Raw genomic sequence first — 19329 nt, forward strand, 5'->3', positions numbered from 1 at the left:
TCTTTTACAAAATAAGTATAGATTGAAATTACAAACTTTTATGTTTTAGATAACTTTTTGAAAGAAAAATTAAAGATAATTTTAGTATGTGGAAACAATAATTTCGATTATATTTTAGTTTTAAATAGATTAAATTATATATTTAACGACCGCGCGAAGCGCGGTTAAGTTTACTGGTAATGAATAAAACCACAAGGAAACTGTGCTAGAATTTGTAAATGTAAACCAAATAGTTTGCTAACGAGAAAACAAAAATTAACTGCATTCAACTCATCTCTCAGAAAATGAAATGAAGCCCAAATATGCAAATCAAACAAAAACTATATTGAAACACCACCTACTCAAATCGAGTAACGAACCAAGAACAAAAACTGTAAAACATTTATTGTATACCAACTGAATATAACAAAAAGCCGAAACCAAAATACAAAAACTTCTGGTTCGATCAGATTTTTGGTTTTCCGTGTACGTATTTAATATTTTTGCCTGCCCTTATTGAGAAGGAAACGTTAACCAGTACAAAAACGGGTCTGGGTTTGTCTCGCTAACATGTGGGCAAGGGAGGGATTTCAATGTGCTTGGGTTTTTCAAGTTGTCGATATAGAGATAACAGCCCTTAGTGAAGTAGTTGGATTCACTTTCAAGATTAGTGCCTTTTGTGGAGCAAGTTGTTCCCCAATAAGCACCAAGAAAAATTGCAATTTCGCCAATGCTTTCCATCTCTACCCATGCTTTTGTAACAAAATCAAATCGGAATACTAGAAAGCCGTTTGGGTCCTCTAGGTCTTTTCCACAGAAAAACCTGTGAACATATAACAACATATCATTATCGTCACATGAGGATGGTATGAGGTATTTCCTAAAGCATGGCCCATTTTCGGGTTTCTGATCATATGGACGTTGATTAGACATTTGTGTAGCTGTTACTGTTCTTGAATCATCATCTAGCTCCAAATGGAGTAAAATAGTGCTCTGTAATGTTAATCCGTAAAATTTCCCCTTGAAAACAGTCCAAGCCACAAATTTATCATTTCCAATAATTGACTCCAAATCTTGTTTATGAAATTCTTGATTATAACTTGGCTTGCAGAAGTAAAGTGTAGGCCGATTCACTTCCCTGTCATTATCAGGATTCTCATCGTCCATATCATCATCAAGATTCTCATCGTCCGTATCATCAGGAGGATTCTCCTCGTTTGTATCATCCTCAGGATTCTCCTCGTTCGTGACATCATCAGGATTCCCATTGTCCGTGTCATCATCAGCATTACCATCGTCCGTGCCATCATCAGGATTATCATCGTCCGTGCCATCATCAGGATTACCATCGTCTGTGTCATCATCAAGATTATCATCGTCGTCCGTGTCATCACGAGGAGTAGTCTCAGTAAGTAGGAAGAGAACGTGACATTCAGGATCATGGGGTGGTGCAGATAAGAGACACTGCAGATAATTCTCGTACTCAGGGAGTGGTGGGAGCTGAATTTTGTCGTTTGAAACAGGATTCCAAAGGTAGCAATCACCAGAATCAATGTCTTCTAACACGAGCCACTCATAAGCATAAGCATGTATCATTTTGTTTCGAAGCTCGGGTATGGTTCTCACATAAGATCGATCCTCTGATATGCTGAAAAAAGTTTGCTTTTGCATGTCACGTTCGTGACAAATAACAAGCCAAGGGTGTGGTTGTGTAGAAAAAGGAGGTCGATCATATTCTAACTTTTCCCTCTTGTGTTCTTCCAATCTCATCATCTTCTATTATTAGTTTTTTCAATATTCCTTTGTCCTTTTCTGTAAAACAAACAGGCAGAATGAGAATGCACGGTTAATAGCGACAAAGAATTATTAGGTAGAATAAGAATAAAGTGTTGTCATCCAATCAAATTAATATCCATCCAATCAGTAGTTTTTTTTTTCTTTCAATTTGAGAACAAAATTTTGATTTACTACTACGGCACAAAGTAGCCAATACACAGATGAAAACAACCTGAAGGCAAAAAAAAAAAAAAAAAAAAAGATTTTACTCTTAAAATAGAAGAATCCCACACAGCACAAAAAGCAACTTTTGCTTCAAGATGCTATATATATTTGCAAGTCACGTATAAATACATCTAAAGAAGTTAAGAAAACATACATTATAAATTAAGCGAAATACTACCTACTGAATTCTACAAATCTAGAATCAAGATGCAACGTTCAGACTCCAATTCAATACAAATTTATGAGTAAAAATTTACTAAATTGCAACAAAAAGTAGGTCTGAACTTATGTATAATTTTAAAAATACAATTAATTTAAATTCTGAATTTATCTCTGTTGAGAATACAACAAAACTAATAGAGAAGAAAGCGAAAGACTGTCACGGAGAACACAAATAGGAACTTACTTTCTCAATTGCACCCTCGTTTGGTTTTTGTACAAAGCTGAAGACTAATAATGAATCAGTTTAAATAGTCATAGTTTAAATAGAATAAGTTATTAATGGAGTCCAAATAGAATTAAAATAGGTCAAATACAAGGAAAGCAATTAATGAAGTCTACGTACAATAACGAAAGGAGTTAGAATACCTCAAACGAGGAAAGTAACTAATGGAGATTTTCCTTTCTCAAAGTAAAATAGTTTGGGATTTTCTAATAATATTAGCTTTAAGTTAAATATAATGAGTCGGTCAATGTTCAAATACGATAAGTAAAAGGAGTTCGAATAGGTTTAGGAGAAGGACCTTTGTTCTCCTATCCTTTCTCGTAAATAATTGGGATTTCCATAATAAACAAACAATGTAAAATAAGTTACACGATTGACTTTGTTGCAACTTCTAAATAAGGAATGGAATCATTGCCAATTCGAGTTTAAATAGGGTAAGGAGTCCTTTTCCAATTCTGACAATTTTCAAAGTATTTAAGCAGATCTTTCTCGACAACTGCTCTTCGCAACATTCTTCACGCCAAGACTATTTTTCTTTTAAAAGAGTGAATGGAGGGTGGAAATTATAATGAATTGTGGTCGGATTGTATTCCAACAGACATACTCGGATCAATATCTTCGCGTCTAGTTGCGGGCGACTACTTTGCTTTCCGCGCTGTTTGTAAAAAATGGCGCTTCTCGGCCTTGCAGCCTCCACACCCGCCTAGGCTACATGATGATTCGCCATCGCCTTGTTTGTTGACCTTACGTAGAGATGGCATGGTAGAATTCTTTCATCCGGTGTACAATGCCCAAACTACTCACAAGACAACTGGGAGCGGCCCAGCTCATAAACGGTGCTGGTCCAGTCCACATCCGAGAAACCCGCATAGAGGTCCCTAAACCCAAATATTTCAAAGGGGATAGGAACGCTCAAGAGGTGGAAGACTTCATTTGGCAAATGGAGGCATACTTTGAGCACGTCAATATTAATGACGAAGCTATTCGGATCCGGACAGCAGCCATGTACTTGAGCGACACCGCCGCACTGTGGTGGCGTAGAAAGAAGGCGGATATGGAGATATCCCGAAATTAAAGCGTTCATTAATTCGGAGTGCAAAAGGTAATTGGTTGCTCATGAGTCATGATAGCCGCGGCATGTTCTTTTTCAATCCTATTAGCAATGACATAATTGAACTCCCTGATCTACTTGAGGAGCACCAAAATTATTTGCCTTTTTGGACATTTTCGTGTCCCCCTGACTCCTTATCATCGGATTGTTTCGTCATTGGTTTCGAGATGTCTGGTTCTCCCCCAGACGTATACATCATCAAAGTTGGAGAGACTAGATGGACATATCATGACTTTGATGGAGATAACCAAAGACATTTTTTGTTAAGCGGGTGCAATAATTCTGTATTTTTCAGAAACAATACTGTCTATGTATTGGGAGATGAAGGGGATTTGGGAATACTAAGTATCAAGAAAAACTCAGCTGCAGAGACACCTGTCTGGAAATTTTATGGGAAGCCCTTTTCGCGTCGAAAAGAAACAGCAATTCGAAAGATTTACACAGTAGAAGATGTCGATAATGAAGGAATGTTAGCCGTGTTTCTAACTCAAGAAGAAGATAATGTAGAGGTTTGGAGGTACAAGATTAATGGAAGGGTCTTAAAGAGAGAAAAAATAACAAGTTTGGATAATAAAACATTGTTTGTGAGCTTGGGAGCATCGTACTTGAAACCATGTGTTGCACAGGGGCTAGAAAACAAGATATATTTCTCAATGTTTCACGACAACAACAAGGGTGTTTTCTATTGTTTGCGCAATTGCAAATACTACTCTTTCGATTACTCTGTCAACAAAGCTTACTCTAGTCCAAATACTTTCAACTTGTTTCAACGACGGTCCTGCATTTGGATTGAACCAGAGAATGATTAATTTGTAAAAGTAATCGTTCCCTTTCTTTGGGTGTTTATTTTTTCCTTAGTTAGCAATGTTGTGGGGATATAGCCATACAGGATAAGAAAGGAATTCCTTACTTTGCCTTTTTATGTTTTGTTTTATTTTTTGATTTTACGCAGTTGTATGTGAGTATAAGATTTAGTAAAATTACCCTATTGAAATTGTTTATTTTTGGCATAGCAAGACGGCAGGGAGTTGAATTCTCTTTACTCTTTTTTGGGGGAAAAGAGGCTTGAAACTTGATATTTGCCTATTATTAGAGCCTCTAACAATGTAAGCTTTGAAAAACTTTGATAATTTAGGGAGGATTTCATTAACATTTTCCAACATAAGTACATTTAACTTCAGTAGTTATGTTAGGAAGTACCATAATGAATATAGTTATGTTAAGAAGTACCATAATGAGTTCTGCAAAGCCACCAGTGGCGGACCTAGTAAGAGCCCAGGGGGTTCCGAACCCCCTTCGGCGAAAAATTGGACTGTATATACAAGATGAAAATTATTTTTTATGTATATATAGTAGACGTTGAACCCCCTTAGCTTCTTCATTTATGACTTCTTTATATTTTTGAACCCCCTTGACATAAATCTTGACTCCGCCACAGAAAGCCACATAGACACTCCGAATAATGTAACTGAACAAATTGTGCTTTTATGGATATCTAATTAATAAAAGTTAAATCAGATTTAAAATATTCCCCATAACGACAAACTATAATAGTTCAGGGTCGCTCATAGTAGGAGGCAAGAAATTCCAACTCTTGTAGAGAAAGTTGCAAAAACAGTAACCGGAACATCGAGAACTAGGAGAACTAGGTCTCCATGGCCGAAACAGTCACTCCCCAGCTTTAAGCTGTGGGAGAGTCATCCAAAAATCAAACGTATGCTTTTGCATTCCAAAATTCTGCCTTGCAAAAATTCTTTTTATTTTACTGAGTTGGTGTTCGAACCCAGAATCTCGGGGTATTAGGCGAAAGGCAAAAATTAAAGGCCACCAATTTGAAAGGCAAAAATTAAAGATCACCCCAAATGAAGGGCAATCCGCGCAAAAAAAGGCAGTTAAAACCTTATAAATAATATGGGCTTTGTAAGCGGGGTTTTTTTTTTTTTTTTGCGTGCTCTTTAGCAAGATTCCCTCGTGTAGCGGTGAAACCCTAAACAAATCTGTTCCAAAAAAAGGGTAAAAAATGGTGAATTAAATAAGTAAATAAATAAAACATAATATAAAACAACAAGTAGTTCAAAATAAGAAGAAAATAATCCAGTTATTCAAAAACTCGAAGTAAAATAAATCAACATCACACAGAAATCAACATATTGCATACATGTTGTATTTAGAAATAATAATCTAGTTAGACAGATTGTACTTGTAACCTAATCTCTCTCTTTCTCTCTAGATCCTCTTCTTAGCCTCCATGGCTTGTTTTTTTTACTCTTCTTCGAAATTCAATCTCCAGAATTTATATTAGCTCGTTCAATTAACAAATACAACCACGAGAGGATAAGCAAATTACAATGTCCAATTAGAGATATTATAGGCAATTAGAGATATTATAGGCAATTAACTGAAACCTTACGCTTCTTCAAAATATATCTGACACTCGTTACTGAAAATTTCATTAAAAGTTTTTCCAAATGTTGTTTAAGAAGCTCATTTTATAGTAGATCTCAAGGTTCTAGATATAAAAAACATATAAATACATAACACAATTAAATAAAAGTTAACAAATGTTACCTTGATTTTTGAGAATTGTTGATTCCTTTTTCGGCTGCGCATATTCTGGTGCATAGGGTTTGTGTATTGTCAAACCCCTAAAAGCTTTTTGTTAATTTTTTTTTTTGCTGATTGGCCTTTTAGGGTGGTCTTTAATTTTTGTCCCTTAAGTTATGATTTTTAATATTTGTCCTTCGCTTAACACTCAAAGGTCATCGATTCGATTGTGTCATAATTTGAGATTCGCAAGGCAGAAGTTTGAATCACAATGCCTAAGTTAGGGTCAATTTATGCGTTAAGGCAGATGTTTGTCTTTAAGGTAATTTTTTTCCCCTATAATTAGGCTTTAAGGCAAATATTTACTCAAAGTTAGGTCTTAAGGTAAATTTTCACTCAAAATTAGGCCTTACGGCGAATCACTATCTTAAGGCTTAATGTTTGCACAAAATTAGGTCTTAAGTTTACGAATTTTTTTTTTTTGGCCTTATGACAGAGTTTGAAATCTAATTTATGTCTTGCGAATTTTTTTATCATTTTTGATTGAGCGGGGTTCGAACCCAGAACTAAAGGATTTTTAGCTAACGACAAAAATTAAAGGCCACCCCTAGCGAATGCAAATTGCCCTTTTTGTTAAACTGGTGGGCCTTCTTTTTTATTTGGGCCCTACTCAATATAATGTGAGCGGAAACGCCTAGTTAATTGACAATATAATAATAATATAAATAATGTTTAAATAATGTTTAAGGACAGATAGAGAATACATATTTGTAGGATGAATAATTGCAATTTACGGATCATTGTATTTACAAATATATAGTCAAATGATCTCTCATATCATTAAATATATTCCATCAACGTCATAATCAATGACTTTGAAAAAAGGTTGTTCTAATTTGGTTAGGTTCTTGGTAGTGTATGAACCTGATTTAATCGTAGTGTATGAACCTGATTTAATCTTATTTTACCCAGTGTGCAAACCTAACCTAATTTAATCTTTATTTTACCCAGTGTATAAACCTAATTTAATCTTTATTTTACCCAGTGTATGAACCTAATTTTATCTTTATTTTGCCCAGTGTAAGAAAACAACAAGTTGTTCAAAATAAGAAGAAAATAACCCAGTTATTCGGAAACACAAGAAGTAAAATAAATCAACATCACAAAGAAATCAACATATTGCATACATGTTGTATTCAGAAACCATAGTCTAGTTAGACAAATTGTACTTGTAACCTAATCTCTCTCTTTCTCTCTAGATCCTCTTCTTAGCCTCCGTGGCTTGTTGTTTTTACTCTTGTTCGAAATTCAATCTCTAGAATTTCTGTTAGCTCGTTCAATTAACAAATACAACCACGAGAGGATAAGCAAATTACAATGTCCAATTAGAGATATTATAGGCAATTAATTGAAACCTTACTGTTCTTCAGAATATATTTGACACTCGTTACTGAAAATTTCATTAAAAAGTTTTTCCAAATGTTGTTTAAGAAGCTCATTTTACAGTAGATCTCAAGGTTCTAGATATAAAAAACATATAAATACATAACACAATTAAATAAAAGTTAACAAATGTTACCTTGATTTTTGAGAATTGTTGATTGTTTTTTCGGCTGCGCGTATTCCGGTGCATAGGGTTTGTGTATTGTCAAACCCCTAAAAGCTTTTTTTTTTTAATTTTTTTTTTCTGATTGGCCTTTTAGGGTGGTCTTTAATTTTTGTCCCTTAAGTTATGATTTTTAATATTTGCCCTTCGCTTAACATTCTAAGGTCATCGATTCGATTGTGTCATAATTTGAGATTCGCAAGGCAGAAGTTTGAATTCACAATGCCTATGTTAGGGTCAATTTATGCGTTAAGGCATATGTTTGTCTTTAAGGTATTTTTTTTTCCCTATAATTAGGCTTTAAGGAAAATATTTACTCAAAGTTAGGTCATAAGGTAAATTTTCACTCAAAATTAGGCCTTACGGCGAATCACTGTCTTAAGGCTTAATGTTTGCACAAAATTAGGTCTTAAGTTTACGGATTTTTTTTTGGCCTTATAACAGAGTTTGAAATCTAATTTATGTCTTGCGATTTTTTTTTATCATTTTTGATTGAGTGGGGTTCGAACCCAGAACAAAAGGATTTTTAGCGAACGACAAAAATTAAAGACCACTGATTTGAGGGACAAAAATTAAAGGCCACCCCTAGCGAATGCAAATTGCCCTTTTTGTTAAACTGGTGGGCCTTCTTTTTTATTTGGGCCCTACTCCATATAATGTGAACGGAAATGCCTAGTTAATTGGCAATATAATAATAATGTAAATAATGTTTAAGGACAGATAGAGAATACATATTTGTAGGATGAATAATTGCAATTTACGGACTATATAGTCAAATGATCTCTCATATCATTAAATATATACCATCAACGTCATAATCAATGACTTTGAAAAAAGGTTGTTCAAATTTGGTTAGGTTCTTGGTAGTGTATGAACCTGATTTATACTTATTTTACCCAGTGTGTGAAACTAATTTAATCTTTATTTTACCAAGTGTATGAACCTAATTTTATCTTTATTTTACCCAGTGTAAGAAAACAACAAGTTGTTCAAAATAAAAAGAAAATAACCCAGTTATTCGGAAACACAAGAAGTAAAATAAATCAACATCACACAGAAATCAACATATTGCACACTTGTTGTATTCAGAAACCATAGTCTAATTAGTAAGATTGTACTTGTAACCTAATCTCTCTCTTTCTCTCTAGATCCTCTTCTTAGCCTCCATGGCTTGTTTTTTTACTCTTCTTCGAAATTCAATCTCCAGAATTTCTGTTAGCTCGTTCAATTAACAAATACAACCACGAGAGGACAAACAAATTACAATGTCCAATTAGAGATATTATAGGCAATTAACTGACCTTACTCTTCTTCAAAATATATTTGACACTCGTTACTGAAAATTTCATTAAAAAGTTTTTCCAAATGTTGTTTAAGAAGCTCATTTTACAGTAGATCTCAAGGTTCTAGATATAAAAAACATATAAATACATAACACAATTAAATAAAAGTTAACAAATGTTACCTTGATTTTTGAGAATTTTTGATTCCTTTTTCGGCTGCGCATGTTCCGGTGCATAGGGTTTGTGTATTGTCAAACCCCTAAAAGCTTTTTTTTTTTATTTTTTTTTTCTGATTGGCCTTTTGATGAGTCGTGAAATTACGCGATATTCGATGCTAATTCCTTAAGTTTTTTTGACTCTTTAAGCACTTTGGTTGTTACTTTTTGTGTATTTTTGTTGTTTTGTAGGAAAAGATGCCCGGAGAGCATAAAAGAGCAAAATTGATCAAAATGGACCAAAATGGAACAAAATAGAGCAAAACAAGCCAAGATAGCTGAAGTGAACCAGAGCACCACCTGCGAATCGCAGGTACTGCATGCGAGTCGCAGGTGGTGCAGCATCTGTTGACAGAGAATGGCCAAATAAAATAATACAATGATGCAACACATGCGACTCGCATGTGGAACCCGCGAGTCGCATCCTGTGTCGCAGATGCTGCACCTCGACTGATTTATGAGATATTGGTGCTCTATCCAGTTTTATGTGATTTAGAAGTGATCGGAAGAAACCAAGTGAAAAGGAAGTCAAAAAGAGGCCAAACTGGACATTTTTGCAAAACTGTCAAAACTGGACAGTTTTGAAAAAACGGGACAGATTTGCAAAACTGAAACTTTGGGGTTTATTTTGTCATTGTTTGGACTTGGAAAAATCTGGGCATAAAAGAGAAGCTTAGGGCAACATATCATTTTCATCTTTGGTCATTTTGCAAGTTTTGGAGGCTAGGGTTTTTCTACAACATTGGAGGAGAAGATTGGAAGCACTTCAATGAGATATTTCTTAGTCCTTTCTTCAATTCCTTGTTTTGTATTGCATATCTAAGTGTGTAGTATTTATTCCATTACTTGAATCTTGATTGTGAAAATATTCTTGATTAAAGTTTGGTTTGAAACTCTTGTTATGCTTATGTATTGAATGATTCTTATTGCTATTGAAGTGGGTCTTTGTTGATTTAATTAATCTCGTTCTTGAATGTTTCCAAAGGGATTAGCTAACCCTAGGACTCACCCATTTACTTAGATTGAGCTTGGAAGAGGAAATCTAGGTTGGGAAAGATTAGTTAACAAGAATTTGGGTCATTAAACTCATCTAATAACTTGAGCTCGGAAGAGGATAGTTACTTGAGGTTAAATTGATTGTGCCTAATATCACACTCTAAGGCTTGAAAAAGCTTAGAGTGAAATTCATTGATTTGGTTGGAAGACTTTCAATGAGATTTTAGATATCATTATCTATTGACATAAACCCGCTCTTAGTTGTAAAATACGTTGGATCGTTACTTGAGTGTAATCTCCTATTATCCATGCTTGTGGCCATTGATCATTTTACTCGCTTTCTAGGATAGTTTACATTTCCGCATTAGTCATAATCTTTCTCAAAAAATCAAAATATTATCCATCGTTTGGCTTTAGCGTAGTTGGTGAAAGTTCCTTACTTTCTTAATCGCCTAGCATGTTGTTCCCTGTGGGATCGACCCCGACTCATAGTTGGGTAAATATATTGCATCGACCGTGTGCACTTTCTCTTTGAGGAGTGTATTTGGACGTTATCACCTTTTAGGGTGGTCTTTAATTTTTGTCCCTTAAGTTATGATTTTTAATATTTGCCCTTCGCTTAACACTCTAAAGGTCATCGATTCGATTATGCCATAATTTGAGATTCGCAAGGCAGAAGTTTGAATTCACAATGCCTAAGTTAGGGTCAATTTATGCGTTAAGGCAAATGTTTGTCTTTAAGGTAGTTTTTTCCCCCTATAATTAGGCTTTAAGGCAAATATTTACTCAAAGTTAGGTCTTAAGGTAAATTTTCACTCAAAATTAGGCCTTACGGCGAATCACTGTCTTAAGGCTTAATGTTTGCACAAATAGGTCTTAGGTTTACGGATTTTTTTTTTTGGCCTTATAATAGAGTATGAAATCTAATTTATGTCTTGCGAATTTTTTTTATCATTTTTGATTGAGCGGGGTTCGAACCCAGAACTAAATGATTTTTAGCGAACGGCAAAAATTAAAGACCACTGATTTGAAGGAAAGATAGAGAATACATATTTGTAGGATGAATAATTGAAATTTACGGATTATTGTATTTACAAATATATAGTCAAATGATCTCTCATATCATTAAATATATTCCATCAACGTCATAATCAATGACTTTGAAAAAAGGTTGTTCTAATTTGGTTAGGTTCTTGGTAGTGTATGAACCTGATTTAATCTTATTTTACCCAGTGTGTGAAGCTAATTTAATCTTTATTTTACCCAGTGTATGAACCTAATTTTATCTTTATTTTACCCAGTGTATGAACCTAATTTTATCTTTATTTTACCCAGGGTAAGAAAACAACAAGTTGTTCAAAATAAGAAGAAAATAACCCAGTTATTCGGAAACACAAGAAGTAAAACAAATCAACATCACACAGAAATCAACATATTGCATACATGTTGTATTCAGAAATAATAATCTAGTTAGACAGATTGTACTTGTAACCTAATCTCTCTCTTTCTCTCTAGATCCTCTTCTTAGCCTCCATGGCTTGTTTTTTTTACTCTTCTTCGAAATTCAATCTCCAGAATTTATATTAGCTCGTTCAATTAACAAATACAACCACGAGAGGATAAGCAAATTACAATGTCCAATTAGAGATATTATAGGCAATTAACTGAAACCTTACGCTTCTTCAAAATATATCTGACACTCGTTACTGAAAATTTCATTAAAAGTTTTTCCAAATGTTGTTTAAGAAGCTCATTTTACAGTAGATCTCAAGGTTCTAGATATAAAAAACATATAAATATATAACACAATTAAATAAAAGTTAACAAATGTTACCTTGATTTTTGAGAATTGTTGATTCCTTTTTCGGCTGCGCATATTCTGGTGCATAGGGTTTGTGTATTGTCAAACCCCTAAAAGCTTTTTGTTAATTTTTTTTTTGCTGATTGGCCTTTTAGGGTGGTCTTTAATTTTTGTCCCTTAAGTTATGATTTTTAATATTTGTCCTTCGCTTAACACTCAAAGGTCATCGATTCGATTGTGTCATAATTTGAGATTCGCAAGGCAGAAGTTTGAATTCACAATGCCCAAGTTAGGGTCAATTTATGCGTTAAGGCAGATGTTTGTCTTTAAGGTAATTTTTTTTTCCTATAATTAGGCTTTAAGGCAAATATTTACTCAAAGTTAGGCCTTACGGCGAATCACTGTCTTAAGGCTTAATGTTTGCACAAAATTAGGTCGTAAGTTTATGGTTTTTTTTTTGGGCCTTATGACAGAGTTTGAAATCTAATTTATGTCTTGCGAATTTTTTTTATCATTTTTGATTGAGTGGGGTTCGAACCCAGAACAAAAGGATTTTTAGCGAACAACAAAAATTAAAGACCACTGATTTGAGGGACAAAAATTAAAGGCCACCCCTAGCGAATGCAAATTGCCCTTTTTGTTAAACTGGTGTTCCTTCTTTTTTATTTGGGCCCTACTCAATATAATGTGAGCGGAAACGCCTAGTTAATTGGCAATATAATAATAATGTAAATAATATTTAAGGACAGATAGAGAATATATATTTGTAGGATGAATAATTGCAATTTATAGATTATTGTATTTACAGATATATAGTCAAATGATCTCTCATATCATTAAATATATTCCATCAACGTCATAATCAATGACTTTGAAAAAAGGTTGTTCTAATTTGGTTAGGTTCTTGCTAGTTGTTGACACCCAATTTTGTCCCGCCTCTCCCCCGAAATACCTATTAATACTTCTGGTATTTTGAGAAATTGAAATATGCATTTAAATTTTACTATAATTATTAGTCTTTTATTAGCACCCACGTTTTATTATTCCGCTGCAGTTATTATTATTATTATTATTATTATTATTATTATTATTATTATTATTATTATTATTATTATTATTATTATCTTTATTATTATTCTTAAATTATCATTTTATTACTAATTGTCATTAATTATTATTTCTTGTTATTTCCATTATAATCATTATCATTATTATTATTAATTACTAATCATTATTATCAGCGTTATTTATTATCATTATTTTATCAATCATTATTATTTATTATTATTATTATTATTATTATTATCATCATTATTATTTCTTATTATTATTATCATTATTATTTTATTATTGCCCCCATTATTGTTATTATTGTTAATTTATTATCATTTTGTTATTATCAATAATTGTTATTTATTGTTATTATTTTTATTATTAATTACTATCATCTTTATTATTGTTATTAATTAGTATCATTTTTTAGTTATCAATATTTTTTATTTACTGTTATTATTATATCTATTTTTTTTTTTTTTATCACCATTATCATCAACATTATAATTTTTACCAATATCATTATTGTCATTATTATTAGCAGTATTACTACCGCTATTTATTTGCCGCTATTATTTAGTATTATTGAAACTTGCATTTCTCGACGTTTCTACCAACTTCCGCACAAACATCGCATTTTATTTCGCACATTTAAATGATAATGTTTGTTATTAAATATTATTGCACGGTCATTTACGATATCATATAATTTTTACTCGGGTCTTTTTATAATTACATATTTCCGTATTAGGTGATATTCTGGCACCCTTAGTACATCGTTAATCAAAATGCGTCTATTATTCAAATTTAGAAGCCAAACTATCTCTTGCACTTAGTCCGTATTTTGACTTACCGGATCCCAAATCAAAGTCCGATTAATTTCTAATATTTTTTGGACTAGACCATATTTTTATCTCAATTTTTTAGATCAGTCCATGTTTAATTTACTAGTCCGTTCTTTTAATACCCAATCTAAAATTTGACCCGGTCCACAAATGGACCGGGTCCAATTCATTTTTCAGCCAAATAAGGTTTTTAGGGTTTCCCCATCATTTTCCTCCATACCACCGCCGCACCCTTCATCTCTCTTCCCTTCTCTCCTTTTCCCCGTCGTCATCCTCATCGCTCACCACCATCGCACCTTCCTCCGCCTCCCATCTCCGCCGTCTCCATCCATCTCTCCGTCGCCACCCACCTCCGTCATCACCCACCTCTGTCGCCATCGCCCTAACTCCATCCACCTTCCACCATCTCCACCGCACCTATACCCCCACGTGACTTCCACTTCATCTCTGACACCCCCACTACACTCCTAACACCACCCCCCATGCCACCGTTTCAGACCTCTGTCTCCACCACGCTCCTCCACCCCACGCCTCTGACACCCCCATTTTCTCGTGTTCCCCATCGCCTCTCTCCTCTCCCACGTTACACCCACGCCTCCGTTCCTCTGTTCCCCACGCATATCACCTTTTATTTCGACAATGCAAAGCAAAATGGGGATAAATAGGAGTGGCGAATCAGCTTGGAGGGGGAGGAAAAAATAACCCCAAAAAGAAATCGGCAAAACTCTCATCTTTATCACCAGAACCCCTGAGAAAGCATTAAGATCGCAGCCGTCACAACGTTCTACATCGATTGAAGAGACGAAATCGATCTTCTGTTTTCTTCTTTTTTTTCGTATTGCATCGAATCTAAGAACACCCAAGTTTGATTCGGGTCTGTTTCAACGTAAATTCAAGTGTTTCGAGGTGAATCGAAGAACCCGTACCCACTTCGCTGCACTCGAAGAAGGTGAACACCTTTCCCATTTCCTGTCTGGCTCCATTTAATCTATGTTTGTTTGCTTTCGTTGTTATTTTGCGTCACTCATGTTCAGTTTAGCATATGGTTATTGCTATTAGTAGTGCGAATATAGCTTAGCGAGCTTTGTGCATTTACTGTGGTTGTTCCTTGATAGAGTTTGGTATGGTTTAATGGTCTTTGTAGATTGATTATTTGTTAACAGCAGTAAGCATGATTGAGTTGTGGATATCTAACGCCTTAGGTTTGTTCTGAGATGGTGTGAATATGGTTGGACTGAAAATATGGTAATATGGTCTGTGATTAATGTTACAAGGAATGGACAAAAATCTTTGGTATGTTAATTAAGTTGGCTTCCTTACCGAAATGTTAACTATGTCTATGCGAGAGGTTAGACCCCTGTTGATATCTGTTAGCATGTTTAACCCTCAGATGATGATTGAGGGATAGGTTTAAGCGTGTGCTAGTACTGATTCCATGATAATAGATTCAACTATAAAAAAATGATGTCAACTTGAGATGGATTAAATGTTGTCTGTATGTCCCTATTGTCAAACATGATGTTTACTCGCATAAAGTTTGTTTGGTTCTGTCTATACCTGCATTAAGGTCATTTGGATTGGTCTAAGCTGAAACTGCCTTCACTGAAACTGGAATGACATTTTATCTGATTCCTTAAGTGAGCAAGACCATCTGTTGTTTCTCCCCTAATGACTCTTTTCAAACTATGAAGCCCGTGCAATTAACTTGATGTTAGTCTCATTATCACAGATAGTAGTATGTGGTTCACCTAAGCTGTTTGAGCTTGATTTTCTATTTAAAAGGATTTCAACTGAATAGAGATTCAGACTTTAGCCCATGATCCATCTCACTTGTCATTCGTTGTTAGGACATTGCTAGAAGGATTATATTGGTTTTAACTAAGGAGCTTGGTTCTACTGTTTGATTATAAGAGAAAATTCAGGTTCTTAATCTCATTTGAGGAATCCTGTTTGTCCTCATGAACTGTTTGTACACTAATATTGCTTTACGCAGATTTTAAAAGAGATTTGGTCCTGTTTTGTACATGCATGAATATTTGGTGTTATCTAAATCACTATTTTGCTACTTGAAATTGTCAATCGTAATTTGAGTCTCACAATTAATTAACAGTGAGGCAGTTCCAGTGATAAAGTAACAGTTTAGCCAGATCTTTTTTTTAAAAAAATCAGTCCAACACATCTTTTGAACATGCCCCAAGTTGAATACTTGTCCACTGCGTGGTCTGGCACTATATTCTAAGTAAAATATACGGTCGAATATGAATGAACATTTTTTTCTCTTTGCCCTAGTCGTATCTTGAGCAGCTTATTCTATATTAGTATAGGACTATAGGGAATAAGTCATCTAATATGCACAGCCCTCAACTTAAAGGAATTAGAAATTTTGTCATGTTGAAAGGATTTAGGTAAATTAGTCATAACTAAAAGGATAGTTGATTAGTTTCCTTCCTTCTCTGGAAATTCTAAACTTGTTCTCGTTTGGATCTTTGTGTGAAAATTGTATGTTAAGTTCTATGTATTTATGTCGTATACTAAGTAGACATAACTCTCATATCTTGAAATGCATACAAAGAGGTATATTTCACTTTTGGATAGATATAGGACCTGCTTCCAATTGTTTAGACAGAATACTTCTCATCTGAAAGGTCCATCTTTTAACGGTTGTATGAAAAAATAAATAAATTAAGTATGTTGGTTCGGTTGGTTCTTATTCCTCACCGATTGTTCATCTGATTAGTGGCGACTAGCTGCTATGCCAGCGCGGATTCATCGTCGCATTGTTTGAAAAAGTACTACTGATCAGTTTAATAAAAAAGATATACATCATTTGATTTGGTTGTTGAAACTGTGAACATAGTTTAAGCTGGAAATGACTTGTCGAGGTCCTCTTCTTTTCTAGTCCGCTGTTGCTCGTAGATTTTAAAACAGTAGTGAAATAATTCTAAATCCGAATCTTACATTCATAAAGAATATGCTTTGGTCTGGGTTAGGCAGTTTGTTATTTGACTAAGACACGATTTACTGATATGTTTTGAATTTATTTTTCTTCATGTCTGACCTTATCCATTGATTAGATACTAATTTCTTTTCTTCTATTTTATGCATGACCGTCGAATATGAGTCCGAGGGACTCATCTTGTTCCGCATTCGGTGTTGGGCTAAAAGCCCAACGTGATCATCTCGAGTCATTCCCCGCCAGCCCATATCCGCGTCAAAAAATGAAAAATTCCGGGTCAAAGCCCATATAGCAAAACAGAACAGCAGCAGTAGCAGGCCTTAAAATGGGCTGAACCCATTTTATTTTACTTCAGCCTTTATTTTTATTTATGCATTTAATTTGTATTATTCGACTAACCTTTACTTTGTTTTTATTTTCCTAACTTGGATGAATTCTAGTAAAATTTAGTGAGTTAGCCTTAATATAATGGGTAGAATGTAAGAAAGAAACTCGCTGTTAGTCCCGTAAGCTTCTTTCCACGTTTGAGCTATTTATAAACATACATAATGTTCATTTTATTGGAATAATCGATTTGCAAAATAACATACCCATATATTTTGGGTTTAAAAATCATCTTTGTTTCTTACCACTTTTTTTTAGAAATTTTTAGGATTTCACTAATATACAAGTCTAAATCCAAGTACATTTTTTTATAAATAACTCTTCGGGGTTAAATCAATTATGCATACTTTTTAGTCGAATGTAGTTAATAAAACCTAATTTTGTTTATTCTAAAAAATGCAAAGTCAATTAGTACCTCCTCATTTAGTCGTTGTAAATATTTATCAAAACACGGCATAAATTTGCATTTGTCTTTTGCTTATATGCACATTATCATATCTCACAAATCTTATTTTTTGAATAGGGTTATTGCACTTTCATTTAAAGCAATAGTAACACTTATAAGCTTTATTTTAATAACATTTTAAAGCTTCCTCTTTTTATATACAAGTAATCACAAGCCCTATTTTATATATAGCATTATCATATAGAAATGTTTAAATCTTAATGACATTTATAAGCATTATTTTAAATAGCATTAAAAATCATATTTTACGCAAGTCATTATTTTCTATAAATCTTATTTCCAAACAATATTATTACATTTTCCTTCAGAAATTTTAGCCATATCTCTTAGCCGTTTTTCTTAAAATTTAAACCCTATATTTGCATCTTTAGCTTTAATTAATTAACTTAAGTTGGTCGGATAACCGTAAGTTAACGGATTCTAAAGGATGCCTAATCCCTTCCCTTTAGGATAATATAGAACCCTTACCTAGAATCACACTAGTTAAGCAGACCATTAACAGAGGTTTAGTTTTAGCTTTATCTTAGTTAATATCTAGGTGTCCTAATTCACCGTTAAATTAATTAGGTGGCGACTCCTTAAAACAAAATAATATAGGAATCACCAATATGTTGTACTCCGCTTCAACCCGGTTAAAATGAGGTATAACAGTAGTGTATGAACCTGATTTAATCTTATTTTATCCAGTGTGTGAAGCTAATTTAATCTTTATTTTACCCTGTGTATGAACCTAATTTTATCTTTATTTTACCCAGTGTAAGAAAACAACAAGTAGTTCAAAATAAGAAGAAAATAACCTAGTTATTCGGAAACACAAAAAGTAAAATAAATCAACATCACACAGAAATCAACATATTGCATACAGATCTATTCCGCGAAGGAAAAAAATATTCGAAAGATTCCCCAGTGATCTCGAAACCCTAAACAAATCTGATCCAGAAAAAAACATAAAAAATGGTGAACTAAATTAGTAAATTAAAAAACATAATAAAACAACAAGTAGCTAAAAATAAGAGGAAAATAACCCAACAATGTTGAATTCGAAAACGTAACAAATCAACAAAAACATTGTTCATTTACATTAAATAAAATGAATAATGAAAGCACAAGTAGTATAATAAGTTGTTACCGTAAGGTGAAATGGAGAACCTTTTTTTATTCACTTTTCAAAACCTGGTGAACGAAAGGCTTGCGTGAACTTTTCACTTTATCTATGCATTTCTTGATTAAAAAAAAAGCATCATTAGTTTAGGACTTTTTTTATTTTTTTTTTGCAACTCAACAAATCAATAATCTCAATTTAAAATCATAGTTTTTTTTTCTTCAAACATCATTCCCATGTAAACTCAATAACTTAACGAGGGATCGTTCGGTAGGATGTATTAGGTGTGATTAAAAAAAATTGTACTTGTGCCTGCATTAATGTAGATTCGTTTTGCCAAAACTATAAATACATGTATAAATAATTTATACATATAAAGTGAATTTCTAAATAAAAAATTAAAGTTTTACTAAACCTATAACATGCATTAATGTAGATTCGTTTTCCCTGCTGCATTAGCTCCTTCCGGCTATATTCTAGTTGAACGGTCTTGGTTCAATTTGAGAAGTCAAGGATGCCTGAATGAGAGTATCTCTTTGTTA

At 33.6% G+C, this 19329-nt stretch overlaps 1 protein-coding gene across 1 annotated transcript; it reads left to right on the top strand.

Annotated features, from left to right (window-relative positions):
- Positions 1–3541: 3541 nt before the first annotated feature.
- On the top strand, positions 3542–4345 carry LOC132629765 (F-box protein At1g49360-like). Its single transcript, XM_060345119.1, has one exon. It carries the CDS (start codon positions 3542–3544, stop codon positions 4343–4345), a length of 804 nt encoding a protein of 267 aa, XP_060201102.1.
- The last annotated feature ends 14984 nt before the right edge of the window (positions 4346–19329 follow it).

This window comes from Lycium barbarum, chromosome 3 (assembly GCF_019175385.1).
Source record: "Lycium barbarum isolate Lr01 chromosome 3, ASM1917538v2, whole genome shotgun sequence".
Lineage (NCBI taxonomy): Eukaryota > Viridiplantae > Streptophyta > Magnoliopsida > Solanales > Solanaceae > Lycium > Lycium barbarum.